This window comes from Aethalodelphis obliquidens, unplaced genomic scaffold, assembly GCF_003676395.1.
Source record: "Aethalodelphis obliquidens isolate GAN/ISIS:26980383/991018 unplaced genomic scaffold, ASM367639v1 scaffold17, whole genome shotgun sequence".
Taxonomy (NCBI): domain Eukaryota; kingdom Metazoa; phylum Chordata; class Mammalia; order Artiodactyla; family Delphinidae; genus Aethalodelphis; species Aethalodelphis obliquidens.
The window spans coordinates 7,589,581-7,608,764 of record NW_020837961.1 but is presented as its reverse complement, the minus strand read 5'-3'; the positions used below and the strand labels follow the sequence as shown (position 1 = coordinate 7,608,764).

The 19,184-nt window shown below is 39.8% G+C and overlaps 1 protein-coding gene and 1 pseudogene across 2 annotated transcripts in view; both read left to right on the top strand.

The window, feature by feature from the left end:
- The window catches only part of FAM13A (family with sequence similarity 13 member A), a 331,803-nt gene that overhangs the window by 248,894 nt on the left and 63,725 nt on the right, over positions 1-19,184 (top strand). For both annotated transcript variants that reach the window (XM_027116910.1, XM_027116911.1), the window contains exons 8-10: positions 3,087-3,128; positions 15,905-15,946; positions 18,455-18,634. In XM_027116910.1, coding sequence (XP_026972711.1) covers positions 3,087-3,128; positions 15,905-15,946; positions 18,455-18,634 — 264 coding nt within the window. The remainder of the gene's footprint in view (positions 1-3,086; positions 3,129-15,904; positions 15,947-18,454; positions 18,635-19,184) is intronic.
- LOC113625949 (protein BTG1 pseudogene) lies at positions 11,339-12,976 on the top strand (annotated as a pseudogene).

The following is a 19,184-nucleotide window of genomic DNA, read 5'->3' as shown; positions in this document are numbered from 1 at the left end:
TTAAGTTGTGTGCCCTCTCTGAGCCTGCTGCTCTCAAGGGAGGGGCAAGTACCAGGGAGGGTTTTTATGAGGATTTACGTGAGATAATTAATGTCAAGCACCTGATGGTACCTGGCTGATGAATAAGTGTCTGAGGGAGAGAAGGTGTAAAGAGAGAAAAGATTGATTTTGATTGCCTCTGTTGGCTACAAGGAAATTTTCAGGCACACACAAAAAGTGTTAGCCAAAGCACATGAACAGCTGTGTTCAGAACTCTGTACCCTTAAATCATCTCCCAAAGCACTCCTGATTTCTAAGAAAACCAACCATATTGCTAATTGAACGTTCACTAAAGTACCCTTGTTAATTTTCATTATAATTTGTTACATGTTAGAGTTAAGGATCTGTTCTGGGCAAAAAAGTATTTAGCGCAGTGCTCATTTTATAACCCTTGTGTGGCCCAAATCTTGGCTCCCTGTACACCGATGCCGAAATGAGATACAGAGACGGTTTTGGAGGAGAAAGAAAGGGTGGGTTTATTCTTTGCCAGGCAAAGAGGGGAACACAGCAGGCTAGCACCTCAAGAACTGTGCCCCCTCCCTGGGGCATAGGGAGAGGTCAGGGCTCGTGGTCAGGGGTGTGCAATAAGGATGGAGGCAGTAACAGTCCTGCATTCTTCTTTCTTTTGCAGAGTTTCAAAAGGGTGGGGTTGCTGACGGGATTAGGGTGTGTGCAGGGTCTCAGGTGGTCCGTCTGCTGATCTTGATGAGTTTCTCTGGTCCCTTTAATCTCGCCTCACGTGGTTTCGTGGCAGCTCCTCCCTTGATTTGCAACTGTTCGAATCTGCCCTTTGGAACTCAGGGAAGGTCATGGAGGCTGGAGTCTTGCCTACAAGAAATGGGGAACAGAAAGGCCTCTGTGCCTGGGAGCCCCACAGGCCCCGCTCGGTTTCACATGGAGGCAATGTTCCCATAATAGTAAAATCATTATAGGTTTTTCGTTGCAGCCTCTTTGCACAGTGTTGGTCACACTTAGTACTCTTTGACACTGAACCCTCGATTAGGAAACAAACCCAATTCTAACGTGTTTATAATTTGTTCAGTGTTTTCAAGGACTGTGTTGAAGTCACATGTGTAAGCCCCTTGTACCAGTCTGACTTAAAGTAGTCACTACTGTAATAGCGCTGCTCTAGGTGGTTTCTTCCCAAGACACGTGGACAGTTCCCAGGTGTTAGTGCCTGTAACTTGTCAAGCTTTGCCTTCAGCCCATTAACATTATAGAGTCAAGAATAAAACTGATCTGTCACTTGCCTTTCACTTGGGAAGAACTGGCACAATCAGTTACAAACAAAATCTTTGGCAAGATAAACACTAGAATAGTTAAGCGATATTGACACTGGAAACCAAAATCATGAGAGAGTGACAAATAGTATGCCGTATTTTTTTTTTTTTTTTTTTTTTTTTTTTGCGGTACACGGGCCTCTCACTGTTGTGACCTCTCCCGTTGCAGAGCACAGGCTCTGGACGCGCAGGCTCAGCGGCCACGGCTCACGGGCCCAGCTGCTCCGCGGCATGTGGGATATTCCTGGATTGGGGCACGAACCCATGTCCCCTGCATCGGCAGGCAGACTCTCAACCACTGCGCCACCAGGGAAGCCCCAGTATGCCATATTTTATGTGCCGTCTTGCAACTAAAATGTTAAGACCTTTTCAACTTCCGGGACAGGGTTGCGTGCGTGTGTGTGTGTGTGTGTGTGTGTGTGTGTGTGTGTCTGTTTTACACTATAACTTGTAATAAGATTTTTGGTGATTGCCAGGATAATATTACCAACTGAAGCAAATTTTTCTCTTTTCATCAATGTTGCTTGTGGTATACCACAGGGGTACAAGAAGAAAATATTAGCGCTTCTTAATTTTATCTGATACTTCACATTTCTACTTTTATCTGTTTAATGATGCACATAATTAACATAAATAGATACTCAGTCATATATTAAGGGGAGTAGCTGCTTAAAAGCAAATTTTTATATGAGTGTGTAATCAAAAATGTTCAAAGACCACTCCAGTAGACACTGAAGGGGAGAGACTCATTCATTGATGCGAGGTCATTTATCAGAAGAAAAAAACATGTAGAAGAAAGGAAAAATATTTTACTATAGTATGTATTTTATATTTTTAATTAAATATTTTTATATTAAGCTTCATATTGCTTCAGTGCTGTTTGAGGAACTTAAACTATTTTTTTTTGGCTGCGTTGCGTCTTCATTGCTCTACACGAGCTTTCTCTAGTTGAGGCGAGCGGGGGCTACTCTTCATTTTGGTGTGCGGGCTTCTCATTGCGGTGGTTTCTCTTGTTGTGGAGCACAGGCTTCAGTAGTTGCAGCATGTGGGCTCAGTAGCTGTGGCTCAGGGGCTCTAAAGCGCAGGCTCAGTAGTTGTGGCGCACAGGCTTCATTGCTCCGCGGCACGTGGGATCTTCCTGGACCGGGTATTGAACCCATGTCCCCTGCATTGGCAGGCGGATTCTTAAGCACTGCGCCACCAGGGAAGTCCCTTAAACTATTCTTTATAGTTTCATTTGTGTCCTTTCATGTTATTCACCCTCATTAATACTGTGCGTAACTATAGACGACAAAGAGCATGAGTGTTGTTTACTGATGCCCTAGCATTTCATTGCTAGGGCAGCATACACTTAACAGGAGTATTTTGTTGGCTGTCTTACTTTCATCATCATGTTAATGAGTTGTAATTAGCTTTATTGAGATAATTGAGTATGTAATCATTTTAAGGGTTTATGTGTAATATATGAATACTTGGATTGGGCTTGTAGAATAAGGTAGTAAAAAACTTCCTCTTCAAAGGGTGATGTGAACTGCTTTTGCCTTAGGCTAATCTTGAAAGAAACCTCTCTTGATGGTCTCCCTTGAAGAAGTGATTGACCTTGGCTAGGTCCAAGGTAGCGTATATTTTACTAACCTTACTCCATAGTGAGATTAGCTCTAATGTGTCAAAAGAAAAATTGTGATAGGTGGAACAGAGTTTTAGTAAAATTGAGATGTTATGATAGTAACAGGAATTATATTAATTCAAGTTTTCTTTTCCTTTCAGTTCGCAGGAAGATGAAAGACCTATGTCACCTTTCTATTTGAGGTACTTATTTGATTTTTATTGGTCTGTTACAGGGAATTGGGGAGGGTTAAGGCTTCTTTGGGTTTATTTGCCCACGTTAATTCTTTTCAATAGAATATTCTGTGCTGTGGCCAGGCTAAGCTTATTGGAATCCCTCACCATAATGTTCATGCTCTATTTTTCTTCTCTTTTGTTTAAGAAATCTTAGAACAAATTTTAACATAGTTGAAAAGACTAAAATAAGATATTTGGTTTTAAATTCAAAGATGTCAAGCTATCCATTTGAATTTCAAAATCTGCCTAATGATTAGGCTGTCACCTAAATTTTAAAATCGCTGTTCCACACATACATGCTGGTGGGGCGGGTTCTGGGCCTAAGGCTCACTTGCTGAAGGAGTCTTGGGTTACGTTAGGTCATTTTCTAGATAGTAGTGAAGTGTGAAACTAATGTTCAGCAAGTTCTTAGAGTTCAGGATTATTTTCTAAAGTTTATAAAGCCAGAATGACAACTCTTAAAACAGGTAAGTTTACATCAAAGTAGATGTTAGATGAGATCACTTCCCTCCAGACTAAGAAGTTGTTGTATTGATGCGATTTTTCAGTGAACCATCCCACTTAGGTATCAGGAATAACCTGGAACCAGCCTTTTCTTACCTGCTGCATTTCTTTCCTCACTACCTACCCACTTCAGAGGCTTAGAAACTATATTTGAAAGTAATATGACCATATAAATTCAAGTTTAAATTGCTGAAGTTTTTTTTGTTTTTCTTGTAACCTTTCCTCAATTTTGAATTCTACTTTTTAAAAAGCAGTGTCGGGTGTGGAGAAAAGGGAACCCTCTTGCACTGTTGGTGGGAATGTAAACTGATACAGCCACTATGAGAACAGTATGGAGGTTCCTTAATAAACTAAAAACAGAACTACCATATGGCCCAGCAATCCCACTACTGGGCATATACCCTGAGAAAACTGTAATTCAAAAAGAGTCATGTACCACAATGTTCATTGCAGCTCTATTTACAATAGCCAGGACATGGAAGCAACCTAAGTGCCCATCGACAGATGAATGGATAAAGAAGATGTGGCACATATATGCAATGGAATATTACTCAGCCATAAAAAGAAACAAAATTGAGTTATTTGTAGTGAGGTGGATGGACCTAGAGTCTGTCATACAGAGTGAAGTAAGTCAGAAAGAGAAAAACAAATACCGTATGCTAACACATATATATGGAATCTAAAAAAAAAGGTCATGAAGAACCTAGGGGCAGGACGGGAATAAAGACACAGACCTACTAGAGAATGGACTTGAGGACACAGGGAGGGGGAAGGGTAAGCTGGGACAAAGTGAGAGAGTGGCATGGACATATATACACTACCAAATGTAAAATAGACAGCTAGTGGGAAGCAGCCACATAGCACAGGGAGATCAGCTCAGTGCTTTGTGACCACCTAGAGGGGTGGGGTAGGGAGGGTGGGAGGGAGACGCAAGAGGGAGGAGATATGGGGACATATGTATATGTATAGCTGATTCACTTTGTTATACAGCAGAAACTAACACACCATTGTAAAGCAATTATACTCCAATAAAGATGTAAAAAAAGCAGTGTCAGGGTATCACATAAATACTTTCTTTGTTTCTGAGTCTGATTTGTTGCAATAGTCTCATTGTTCGATTTAGACTTTAATTCAACCACCACAGTTCCGAAATGTGTCATAGGGAGTCAGGCTTGGCCAAGTAACTGGTTTGCAGTAGTGCTCTGCCCTTTAGCTACTTGAAGCTTGTTGCGTAATCACTTTGTGGCAAGGCAGGGAACATCTGAGGTTTCAGTTTGAGACAACATGGTGGTCCATTTGATTCGTCCTGGTTTCCTGCCAACCAATAAAATTACATGATAATTTAAAAATTATGTAAGAATTAGGTTGGTACAAGTTAATTTAGCTTTTTTCTTACCCACTTGACATGAAATAGGGAGAATCTATTGATAAAACATGAACTGTTTTTTTTTTAATTATTTGCATGGCTGGTTTGAGATTGACTTTTCTTGAGTTAATCTAGTATACAGAATTCAAGTAGAAAAAGGAAAACATGATTGTTAATTATGACTAAGTTCTAGATTTTGGGACTAGAATCAGAAACATGTCCACTGATAATGTATAAATCAGTGCGTTTTTTTTTTTTGCACTACCTCTAGTAAGAGCAAATGAGTGCTTAAACATTTTAAATAAATTTTTGTAATGTCCTTGTCTTCTATTCCTTTCCCTCCAACTTTATTACAATTCCTTTGCTGCAGTGTTAGAAAAGGGGAGTCATTACATGACTAATGAATTTCATAATGATTTATTAACATGATGAAAAACTAAATTGGCTCTTTTAAATCCAAAATAATTTTTTCTGTGCCTTTGAAAAGTAAAAAATGATTGGTAGTGACAAAATGGTATCTTCCCTGGCTAAGGATGTTGAATACTAAATATTATGTATCGACAGTGTTAATTGGTCAGCTTTTTCAGGGGAGGAAAGGCCCAATCAAGACATGAGACCCATCTGAGGTGGGTATTCACCAGAAGTAGGTTCAGCCACAGGCAGCCAGGCAGAGGAGATGGGGTATTGAACGGAGGCGTATTCCGTTTTGTGGTTTATTCTGAGAGGTCCGACATAAGGTAGGATGGCAGATCTCAGAGGCTGCAGGTTTGGGAGTGGGCAGTCTTCATGTAGACCAAATCAAAACAGAGAGAGGATGAGGGCAAAGCAGGCCTCCCATTTCAGAGGAAAGAGAATAGCTGCTCTGTAAAGGAACTCAGATACAGTAGATCAGACAGGCATCGAGCAGTTGGAGTGGAGACAAGGTGCATTATTTATAACAGCAAGAGAGGGTCTGTGTCTGGAGTAGAGATGCAGAGCATACCGAGAGGCTGCAGTGCACTAGTGGAGGTTCCAGGACCTTCCTGTGGCTGGGGGTAGGGAGGTCGGTTACAGGAACAGAGACCGAGAGGGGCCATTTCGGTCATTACCTTGCTCCACCGTTCACCCTGCAGAATGGCGGTTTCTGTGATTGCTATTCTAACATCTACGGCTGAACCACGTGTTGGTCTACTGTACGTTTCCACTGCCTTCAGGCTTTTCTGTAGTAAGGTAGGCCTCTTATAAATAGACATGCACTCAGATGTTCTCATTCTAGATGAATAGTTTTCTGTGATAAGAACTCTGTCTTCTTTAATTCCAGTACTTCTCCAACCTAACCTAATTCACCATAGAGCCATTTGTCCTTTTTTGCAAAGGAAAGAAATAGTAGCTACAAATCTACACCTGCCACCATCCCATGTGGCAAGTTTATTGCAGCTACAGTAGCTCAAACAGTAGGTGTCATTGTTCCCCAGATGCTCATTAGAGATTACCCACCCTGTTGAAGTGATTAAGGGAATGAAAGGGAAGGACCGATTATACCAAACCCTTAGTGAGATTGCCGCAAACAAACACGAACCTGCGTGCTAAGGGTGCAGAACGTGCTTGGCAAAGATGCCCACACCCTGGCCTCTTTCCTGGTCTAGACTGGAATCCCAGAAAAGGAGCCCCTACCTCAGTTGCTCAGATTAGTGTGAAAGCAGCTTGCAGTAGGTCTTCTTCTGTGCCACATGCAGCCTGTTGTCTGAATTCTTTTGGTGGCATCCAGTCAGATCTGGTTGGGATCTGTTGCTAGTTCTACTTCTATTTATCTAAGTCTTCGGTGTTGCCAAGCCCAGGTTTTGATTTCTGTGGTTATTTCCACTGGGAGTAGGGTTTTTTGTTTTTTGTTTTTTTTTGCGGTACGCGGGCCTCTCACTGGTGTGGCCTCTCCCATTGCGGAGCACAGGCTCCAGACACGCAGGCTCAGCGGCCATGGCTCACGGGCCCAGCCGCTCTGCAGCGTGTGGGATCTTCCCGGACCGGGTCACGAACCCGTGTCCCCTGCATCGGCAGGCGGACTCTCAACCACTGCACCACCAGGGAAGCCCCCAGCCAGGTTTTTGATAATGGCTCTGCCTGAATTGATCCCCCTGACGAACCCCTAAACACAAAGAACTATTTTGGACCTATAAAGAGAAATTACAAGCTAGAGGAAAGGATGACTTGCTCTGAGGACTCAGAGTAGAAACAGTTTCAGAAAACTGTTTTTTGTATGATTCAGAAGAAAACTTGAGAAGTAATATGTACTAATCTTCTCCAAAAATGCTCAAGGACATAACCAGCCTCTTTGAAATATGAGTAGGAACCTGTAAGGAGAGAATAAGTTGAGAATTAAAAGGCTAGAGACACACAAGAACAGCTGAAATGAGGGAAAGAGAAGCCTAGAAACGTACTTGCAGAGATTTTTTAAACTTTGGAAAGCAGTAAAGAGCAGAAAGTATTTAAAATAAATCAAGTACATGATGAGAGAGAAACTTGAGAAGCTCTTCCAAAATATAAAGGGTAAAGAAAAAGCTGTGAGAGAAATAATGTTAGATATGAAAGTCAGAGATCAGAAAGCCAACCTGAAAATTATGATTCTAAGGAGAAAACCATACTAATAGAAATAGAAGTAGAAATCAGTGTTAATATATACCCAGCTAATTGAGAGGTGAATCCCCCAAAATATTTTTTTAATTAAGAAGTAGAAACCTGATTATAATTATTAGTGGCAAGCCAAAGAAAGTAATGAAATTCTGAATTTCTTATCTTGCATGGAAGGTAGGAGAGTAGAAGCAGGCATCAAGTGTTTCAGGGTTTTTTTTTTTTTTTTGGTGGTTTGTTTTTTGGGTTTTTGTTTCAGTTTTAATAGTCACAGATGTATGGGTTGTAGAGGCAACAACTAGTAGAATTGTGCATAGGACTCATATATCCCAAATCACCTCAGAAGATAAGAGCAAAGACAGAAATCAAAGGAAAAGGAAGCTCCAAAATTATAAAACATAAAGCAAAAACATAAAACTAGAAAAAATGTATCAGCTATGACAATAAGTGTAAATGGATTAAATTCTTTGATAAAAGCTAAAAGTAATTTTTTTTAAATGACTGCTTGAACTATGTTTTGCTCAAAAGAGCTATGCCTAAAACAAAATAGCACAGAAAGGTTAATAATATAGGATTTATCTCTGATAAATATGAACAGAAAGAAAGCAGGGATAGCAATATCAATACCAGAACAACTAGAGTTTAAAGCCAAATCCATTAAACAGGACAAACCTAGACTTTATTGGGTAAAATCCATGCTAAAAATATAAAGGTTAAAATAATAAGTATGTATAAACTAGCATTGTATCAAATCATATAAATTTAAACCCTTAAGTTAACAAGGATAAACATGCAAACACATTTGAAGTATAGAACTTATATATACCACAATATGTCTATAACAAAAATTTATAAATAGTGCTGAGAATTTAATAAAATTAATAAGATTTAAAATATAGGAGCATCACATACACTAAACTTTACAATCTACAAATAGGGCTTAAGCATTCCTGCTACTTTCTAAAAGATTACTCAGCTATCTCTAAAAGTTCTTGAAGAGTAGAAATGTTAAGTTGTGTCTTCTAACCACAGTGTAATTAATAACAAAAAATTTCCAATCAACCAACGAAAACTCTCCTAAAGGGAAGAAGAAATTCAAATAGGAAATAAAAACAGACTATTTGGAAGAAAAAGAGGAAAAGTACATATAAAAATTTGTGGAATGAGATCTAAACTCTTTTTAAGAGGTAACTTCACCTTCTTAAAAAGATTGAAAGTAAACGAGCCACACATTCAGAATAAGAAGTTACAAAAAGGAAGAAAAGCAACTTCTTGGAAACCCAAAAGGATTTAATAATAATAAATGAAAACATAAAAATAGCAGAACTCATGTTTGAATCCAGGAACTCATTCTCTGAGAGTAAAAATGAAAATAAAAAAGAAAACCGTTGGTAAACTTAAGGAAAAAAAAAAGGGACAATACTAATAATCAGAAGTGAAGTTTGCTGTGAGGGGTATAGTAGTTTTTAAAAGGTTATAGAATACTTCATGCAATTTTATGCTAATAAACATGAAAACCTAGATGAAATAAAAGGTTTTCTGGAAAGCATAAATTTTGAGAAGAAATTTCCATGTGAATGCAAAAAATACTTTTAATAATCTGTTCTAATTCTAAGAAAAGAAATAGATGTGTAGCCAAAGATTTATGTGAATAGCAGCATTATTTGAGAATAAGGATTATGTTTTTATTAAGGACATATCTGAAGCCAGATTACGTGAGATGGAATCAGAGCTGTGTAAACTTGAGTGAGATACTAAACCTCTCGGAACCTCAATTTCCTCATCTGTAAATGGGTATAGTATATATAGTCACCTCTCCATTTCATTTCTCAATTTTGCTTTATAAAGACCTTAGTCTAAAAACTAAAATAAACCTCTGAATTTCTTTTTATGCAAAACATTCTAAATATATGAAACTGATAACTCCCATAATTAGGGCCCTAAAGAAGCTGTACAAAATGTATTTTGATGGGCTCAGTTTAATTTGTTAGAAAATATTTAATACAGTATCAAGATACAGGAATGAAGAATAATTCATTTCTTCAAATCAGTCCTAATACTTAAAGGAATAGTATGTGTGAGTTTCGATAAAAATATGTGGGGATAAATATTTTTTGTCAAAATCTACATACCTATAAATGCTCCCTAAAATTTCTGCATGTGGTCGTCATATGTAAAAGTTAAAGCAAAGTGAATAAATATTGAGGACTGAGTGTATTTGTTTTATGGCACTGTAGAGAATTGAACTAAAATCATAAAAATGTTTTCATTTACAAATTCATTATACAGTTACAAGGAAATAGTGGTACAATCATCTTTTATGTTGACACTGTGTATCAACTTTCAGTATTTTAAGATGATACTAAAAATACCGTATTCTGTTAAACAGACAAATGAAGAGTTTCATTCTGGTTTGATGATTAGTTACTGGATCCTCATCCTGAGGCTTAAACAAACATCACGTAATTGTCTTTTAAATTCTTACTCATTAAAAAAATTGAATGTAAATATTATCTTCTAGAGAAAAAGGATAATTCTGTTAGACCTAATGGTTCCTACTAAAACAATATTTTACGGGCAGCATGTTATACACCACTGAAAAGAGAATATACTGAAGTAAGAGGACAGAAAAAAGAGAACACATCCTTCTTCAAGATGTCTGGTTTCAGTAGATTTGAAAAGCTTCTTTATTTCAAATCAAGAGATCTAATAAGAGAATCACTCGTCAACAGGCATTCTGTGCATCTTATCACATGCACATTTTATAGACTAACATTGCTGAGCATGATCCCTTTATGGAAATGTTTTGCTAATAGAAATAAAGACTAAATATATTTAACTATATCATAGAATATATTTCAGAGTAGGCTTAGAATCTGTTTTGAATGACCGTACCAGGAGAACATTCATTTGCATCATCACCTAAGTAGGCTTGGGTAATGAAATTGACCATGATGCTGAGTCTGCTTATTCATTTTAGTTTTGAATACTTGCTTTGTCAACATTAGGAAATGAATTCTTCCATATTCAGGTGTTTATACTGCATAAGAGACTTTCTTAGCAAATCAGTCAAGTGCTCTGAAAAAAATTCATTATTCTTAGCCCTCTGCAGGGGATAGAAAACAAGCTACATGAAGATGAAGAAAATCATTATCTTTCACTTTAGCTTATTTGCTTATTGTCTTTTTGTTAGTGTCTTAACATTACCTCCATAAGCTGATTATAGCAACGGAAGCAGGCCCTATTTCTGACATTAAATATTCTTAGAAATCTTGTTATTGATGAATTGTTAAGCACATCCCACAGGAACTATGGAGGTGATTGGAGACCTGAGCAAAGCCATTTTGATATCTGATAAACCCTCACTATGACTGACACTGTCATAAAACTAAATATGCAGTTATAACCTTTTGTAATGAATTAAACTTTAGGGCAATAAACTTGAAACTGAGATAGTCATAAACTTTTAGAGCTAAAAGAAAATCACAGAGATCATGAACCAAGTCTTTCATTTTCTGTATGAAGAAACCAGCCCAAAGCAGCCAAGCTAACCAACAATCTGACTGTGATTGCAGCTAATTAACTGCAGAGCCAAGACCAGAACTTCACTTTTCTGATTCCCAACGCAAAATGCTCTTTTCAGAACACTTTCTTTAGGCCCCTCGGAGCTGGAAATGCAACTGTTGGGAGCTTCGGAGGCTGCAGAGCCGTAGGCGGCGGTGGCCTGGGAGGTCCGGGCGCTGTGACCAGGCTGCGGTCACTCGTCTCTTCCTCTCTCTGGCCACCTCCTGTCTCGAAAATAACTTTTTTACTATAAAGAAAGGAGAAAAATTGTAGCCGTCCGCCCCTCCCTCCCTCTCTCTCTCTCAGCCCTCTGACCTGTGAGGTAGCCCGGACCAACCCCGCGCATCCCTTCTACACCCTGGCCAACACCGTGATAGGCAAGATGGCTGCCAACGAGGCCTTCATCTCCAAGTTCCTCCGCATCAAGGGGCTCACGAGCGAGCGACAGCTGCAGTCCTTCCGCCAGAGCCTGCAGGAGTTGCTGGCAGAACATTAGAAACATCACTGGTTCCCAGAAAAGCCCTGCAAGGGATCGGGTTACCGTTGTATTCCCATCAACCATAAAATGGATCCTCTCACTGGACAGGCAGCACAGCCGATTGGACTGAGCGGTCAGGAGCTGTTCAGGCTTCTCCCAAGTGAACTCACACTCTGGGTTGACCCTTACGAAGTGTCCTGCAGAACTGGAGAGGATGGATGGCTCCATCTGTGTGCTGTACGAAGCCTCACCAGCAGGAGGCAGCACCCGCAACAGCACCAACGTGCCAACGGTAGACAGCAGAATCAGCTGTAAGGAGGAACTTCTCTTGGACAGAACAAGCCCTTCCCAACGCTACAATATAATGACTGTATCAGGTTAAGATATAGTCTATGGACGGGTCGTCTTATAATGGATGGATAAATTTGATACTTGCTTTGGGTGGGCGCCTCTTGGGAGATGGATTATGGAATTTAAACCATGTCACAGCTGTGAAGTTCTGGCACAAAACAGAGTGCTAAAAAAATTTTAAGTGACAGTGCTCTAGTTTGGACAGTCCCTTTCAATGATTTAATAGCCTGTGAGTCCAAGTAAATGATCACCTTATTCGCGAGGGAGAGAAGTCCTAGGGTGGTTTCAGTTTCTCCCAGACATGATGCCTAAATTTTTACATCAGTCCCTTTAACGCAAATCTGTATTTCAAAGAACCTTTCTCTGCAGTAGAACTTGCAGAGAACATTTGCACTATGACACTTAAAGTTGGTATCCATTTTGGCAGCTCAACCTTTAAAACGTGGTAGTACTGGAAATTTTATGACAAGACTTTTACCTAGCTCTTAAATATAAATGTACATAAGACAAACTAGTAAGGATGACCTGGGGAAATGGTCAGACCTTGTATTGTGTTTTTGGCCTTGAAAGTAGCAAGTGACCAGAATCTGCAGTGGCAACAGCCTTTGAAAAAGACCCTTAAAAAGAGACTCTCTCAAGTGTGGTGTTAGCAGCAGCCAGCTCTCTGTACATTTGCTAGCTTGTAGTTTTCTAAGACTGAGTATACTTCTTATTTTTAGAAAGTGGAGGTCTGCTTTGTAACTTTTCTTGTACTTAATTGGGTAAAAGTCTTTTCCATAAACCACCATCTATTTTGTGAACCTTGTTAGTCATAGTTTGTTTGGTAAATTATGAACTGGTGTGAATTTGTACAGTTCACGTGTACTGATTGTGGCAGAGTTGTACAGATTTCTGTATTTTGGATGAGAGATTTTTCTTCTCTCTATAATAAATTGTTTCTTGGCATTTAAAAAAAAAAAGAATACTTCCTTCAGGAAATTCTGTTTTAAAAGCATGGAAGTATGGACACATTAAGTAATACCAAAAATTCCAAAGGCCTATTACAAAAACACAAAAATATAAATTTATCATAAATTTGACCTAAGATATATGTATTAACAAAAATCAATATGGTTTAATTACTTAGTCTTATTATTGATTTTTTCATTTATTTTGCATTCTGAGAAAGGCTCTTTAAGACTGATTTCGATGGCTCAGGTCATTTTTCTTTAAGCTCTGAGGGAAATGTTGATGTATTGCCTTTTATTCATTCCAATTAGCGTATGTTTTCCAAATCATACCTTCATAACTTAGAATCTTTCAAAACAGCAATTGTGATATCTAAGTCACTGAAGTCTAAAAGAATTTTAGTTGCAGGAATTTGGAACCTTGCTAAACAATGTCCTCCACAAATCAACAGCATCAGAATCACTGGGGAATGTGTTAGAAATACAAAATCTCAGGTCCCCTTTCCTAGACCTAGACCTACTGTATCAGAATCTGTGTGTGCACAAGATCCCGGGTGATTCTGGTGCACATTAGAGTTTGCGAGTTAGAGAGTTAGGAGTCTCAGAACCTGGTCCCATTTGTTGTCATTTCCGTGTCTCTTTCTTCCTCGCCTTTTTTCATCTTCTCCTCCCTACGCCCCACCCCACCCCAAAAGGAACATAAAAATATCAGTGTGTGCTTTTTAATAAGCAAAAAGAAGTTCAGGTCAAAAGTGTGTAGAAGGGAGGAGAGGAAATGTGTCTCTTCATTCTGAGATGGCGTGGCTGACTGATTGGCTGATTATATTTCTATGTCTTTGGAATGTTTTTAGTATCTAGCAGCTCTGTATTCTTTTCCCGCCTGTATGTTCTCCCGGAGTCATTATTCAAATTGGCCCCTGCCCCCAAAACCAAGGTTGTGTAACTGCGTGAGACATGGAGCGCCGGAGTTAATTATACAGTGTTGAATTTACAGAGAGTGAGCCACAGGCATCGAAAGCAGGGACTGCCTGTTCCAGCTCAGGACAGAGAGCCGCAAAGGATTTATTGTTGGTTATGTAACCTGGGAACCTCTATGAATAGCAGGTATTGTGAGGCAGAAATGGTTGTAATTAAAAGCAAAGTTAAATACCTGAGTCCAGGCCTCCATATGGGAAGATGACTCTAGTGAGTGTTTCTTCTAGTGAATGATGGATTCAAAAAGTCGGGTGTAGGGATTAGGAGCTGAGACTCCAAGCTAAAACTTTCTTGGTTCCAGTCTCAGCTCATCTGCTTCTTGGCTCTATGACTGTGAGTTACTTAACCTCTCTAACCTCTTCATTTGAAAATAGGGAAAAGAAAACAATGGTACCTACTTCATGGGGTTCTTGTAAACAGTAAATGAGAAAAGCTCTGTAAACAATACTAAGCACAATGTCTGAAACACGGCACTCAGTAAGCATTCGGGTTTATTTATTTGTTCATTCATTTATTAATGAGGATTCTTCTCATACGTTTCCCTTTTGAACAACAGCACCCTTTTATGCAGTTTTTCTGGGACTTGGCTGTGGTTTGTGACCATGACAAAGAGCTACAGCTTTAGCTAAAGGAATTCTCTGGGGTTAAAGAGTGCGTGTCTGTTGATCACCTTTGGGATAATGAGTATGTGCTGGTGGTATTCGTAGGTATTGTCATGAAAGAAAACGAGGAATATTATACAAACCCTGGAAGCACTTAGGTTCTAAATGGAAAGGGATGAGATACACATATACACGTACGTGGAAGAAAAGCTCGACAGATGATTCCAAAGCAACACATTCACGTGCTGAAAATTCTGTAGTATAAATGAGGATGCTTGGAGTGATTGAAAGGCAACCATCAGTATTGGTCATTAACAGCTTTTCTTTTCTTCAGGTGTCTTCTACAAAGAAGAAAGTAAAAATGGGAGAACTGTTAGATTAGGCAAAAGTGTAGTTTGACATGCACTGAAGATTTTTTTTTAATCTCATTTTCAACATAGATACTTTTGAATCTTGACTTAGAAGCCAATTAAGCAGCACAGGGCAGAATGTAAGAAAGTACTCACACTGACATGGTTAAGACGGATGCCAGCCTCGACCCACACTGTGCTTACATGAAAGTAGAACGGGGGCAAAAGGGTGAAGTTCTGAAGCGTGCTAATCAGATAGTGTTCTCTCATTTCACCATTCCGTTTTATATGGACTACTTTTTTTTTTTTTTACTGACTACTTTTTAATACTTTCGAAGGAATTCAGGCTTTGGAGAAAATAGGAAAGTTAGAGGACGTTTATAAATGCTCAATAAAAGGGCTATAAATTAGGTGTTAAGATGAAACATTATAGAGCTTGAGGTATTTTCCATCTTGAGGAACTTAGGCAGAAAATGTGGCTCAGATAGAGTCGTGTAGAAAACAGTGTTTATTCCTTGTTCTCTGTCCCCTACGGCCCCCGCTCCATGTTCAGAGCAGTTTTAGGAAGATGCTTCTGTCTGCAGGTCCGGAGGGAGTGGGGCAGGAGGGAACAGACTTGGGCTGCAGAGAGCAGAGACAGGGCAGTTGGTAGCAGGAAAGCAGTGGGCAGCAATCGTATTAACATTTGGGGAAAATTCAAAGACCCCAGACTAGGGCCATGGCAATAGTCTGAGAGGCAGAAATGGTTTTCAGGGGTCACCTTTGAAACTATCCGTCATGGTCATCTTAACATGGAGAAAAGAAGCTGTTTGGGGATGTGCTCCCAGGGCCATCTCTAATCTAGACACAGGTAAAAATCAGCATCGGTCAGTGGGGAATTAAATGTCACGTGAGGGTCATTCAGGGCTAATACTTTCAGCCCGGGATGCCATCACATGTCGGATTCGCACTCTCTGGTCCTCTGTCTAACCTGGCTTCCTTTCTTTTGCTTCTTTTCTACAGTGCCCACGTATCCCAAGTCAGCAATGTGTCGGCAACGGGAGAGTAAGTGATCCGGATTTTGGGCTTTTTTCCCCCTCCTCTCATGTATTAAACAGTAAAAAAGCTTTTCTAATGGTGTATAGCATTGGAAGGTTAATATAATAAGCAACGAATGATGATTTTTAAAACCACCCAGAGGAGAAGACCAAATAAGAAGTGTTCCCGTTTGAGCTTCTGTGTGGGTGTGTGACTGGAGACCCCTCAGCCGTGTGAACATATGAGATTTTCTGTGTATTTTAGTCAAAATCGTGTCAGTTAGTACGTGCAAAGCAGTCTGTGTGCGTTGGGAGGTGTCTTGCCATTAAAGGTGGAAACATGAACCGTGTGTTTTACTTCTTCCTTTGTTCGTTTGAATCGGCCTCCGTTTACGGAGTGCCTGCTATATGCCAAGCATAGTGTTAGGTGTCTAATGTCAAAGAAGCCTTGTGCTCTGCCTTTGGGGCCTTTACAGTCTGATAGGACACAGAAAAGGAGGCAAGTTAGTGATGGCAGCAAGTCCTTCTTCCACAGGGCAGTGGCAGTGCTCTGTTAATTATGTCCATCGCATGTCTTTTTCCTCCTAAGACGACCAACCGCACTTACACTAAAATCTGAACTGCAACCATCTCCCCCTGCCTGTTCGTTGTGCTTCACCCGTATGACATTGCTGGGACCCGGGTGGGCCTTTGGGAGCATCTTCCATGAGCAGGGATCAGGCGGCTGAGAAGGGGCGGGTGTGTGATAAGGAAGAAGAGAAAAGCATTAGAAGGAACACACATTGGTATGAATGTGGCTCTAATAGGCTGAGTTGGGATTTTTTTTTTTTTTTCCCCTTCCTTGTTATGGGAGGAAGCACTGCGAGGGCAGATTTGATGTCGTTTATCTTTGAGAATTTTAAAGAGATTCCAGAATTATACCAAGACTGATGTGTTCTTGTCTGTTTCCTAATGACCTTTACTTCTTATATGTCTTGTATAACGTTTGGAAAAGGTGTGGCTTTGGTATGTATGTATATATTAATTTATTCACTTTCCTATGTACCACTATGAGGTAATCTCAAATCGTGGGGTTGTAGAGTTCTAGATATTAAAGTCCTAATGCCTAGTCATTCTGTACTTGCTCATGGTTGTAAAATAGTTTTAATGAAATTACTATGAGTCTATTATAAAACTACATTTGGAAAATGTAAAGTTCTTAAATTTTCAAAACTCATTTAACGGAATATGTTTCTCAATCTGACCACTTTAAAAATATATATGTGGTTTTTAAAAATTTTAACAGCTTTTTTGAGGTGTATATACAAAAAACTATACACATACTTAATGTATTGTATACTTAATGTATACAATTTGATGAGTTTGGATGTGATTCTTTTTTCAAGTGAAGGAAAACATGCTTTGAGGAGTGTCAGTTTAGAATTTTTCATGCCTGCTTATTCAGAATTAAATAATGAAGTGATAAAAATGGGTTTAGACACATTGAAAGATTATATAGCTTTAAAAATGATACGTCATCTGTCTTATCATGCACTCTTTTTAGCCCCTGAGCTTACCTGTTTTCTTCAGAAACCTATCCTTCCATCTCCAGTAATATACTTTGGGGTGTTTGCATGAATACAGCTTCAATCATGTATATTACAATTTGATTGAATAAAGGTTCAGAAAGATTTTACCATTCTGTTATGAGGAGTAATTGCTCTGGTAAGGTGTTCTTTTTTAATAGCATTATTGCCTATATAATTTTATCTTAAAGGGATTCCAAAGAGATAATAGGCATCATAAAATCATTTGTGCCAATTTGCTTTGTAAATCATACTGTCTTCCTCTGCAGAACTGGTATAAATCTGGAAGAAACTCACCTTTGTAAGAATAGGTCCATTATTTTTCTATGAGGAAAAAATCTTTCCTCATTCTGCCTTATATTAAATGATCTGTATTTCCTGAATGCCTCCTACAATTGTTGCTAGACCTGCCGTGAGAGTTTCAGTAATCCAGGATAGAAAACGCAATTATCACGTTGGTGGAATTTGTTCTGTGTAGCTTTGTTTTGAATACACAGCGCAAATATTTGGGGATTAATGCCTCATACTGTCTTTGCTCATGAAGCTGTAGTAGATGTTCCATGGAAAATACTGATATTTCCAATATTACGGGAACTTTTTTTTATTGAAGTATAGTTGATTTACAATGTTGTGTTAATTTCTGCTGTAGAGCAAAGTGATTCCATTATACATATATATATATATATATATATATATATATATATGCAGATTCTTTTTTCATATTCTTTTCCATTATGGCTTATCATAGGCTACTGAATATAGTTCTCTGTGCTCTACCGTAGGACCTTGTTGTTTCTCCATTCTATATATAAGAGCTTACGTCTGCTGACCCCAGCCTCCCACTCCATCCCTCCCCCAGCCTCTTCCCCCTTGGCGACCACCAGTGTGTTTTCCATGTACGGGGACATATTTTTAAACGCAGTTATTGATAAGTTTCATTGCTTGATTGACTCTGCATTCTTTTTTACCAGACTCTTAGAAAGAACCATCCGGTCAGCTGTAGAACAACATCTTTTGGATGTTAATAGCTCTGGAGGGCAAAGTTCAGAGGACTCAGAATCTGGAACATCATCAGCATCTTTCTCCACATCCACCAAACAGCGACGGCGCCAGTCCAAGGAGCAGGATGAAGTTCGACATGGCAGCGACACGTGAGTCGGCATTGGTACTTCTTGTTTGCATTTGCTCTTCTTCTTTTAAAAATATACACCCGGGGGCTTCCCTGGTGGCGCAGTGGTTGAGAGTCCGCCTGCTGATGCAGGGGACACGGGTTCGTGCCCCGGTCCGGGAAGATCCCACATGCCGCGGAGCGGCTGGGCCCGTGAGCCATGGCCGCTGAGCCTGCGCGTCCGGAGCCTGTGCTCCGCAACGGGAGAGGCCACAACAGTGAGAGGCCCGCGTACCGCAAAAAAACAAACAAAAACCCCCTTTGGGCTTCCCTGGTGGCACAGTGGTTGAGATTCCGCCTGCCAATGCAAGGGACACGGGTTCGAGCCCTGGTCTGGGAGGATCCCACATGCCGTGGAACAACTGGGCCTGTGAGCCACAACGACTGAGCCTGCGCGTCTGGAGCCTGTGCTCTGCAACAAGAGAGGCCGCGACAGTGAGAGGCCCGCGCACCGCAATGAAGAGTGGCCCCCACTTGCCACAACTGGAGAAAGCCCTCGCACAGAAACGAAGACCCAACACAGACAAAAATAA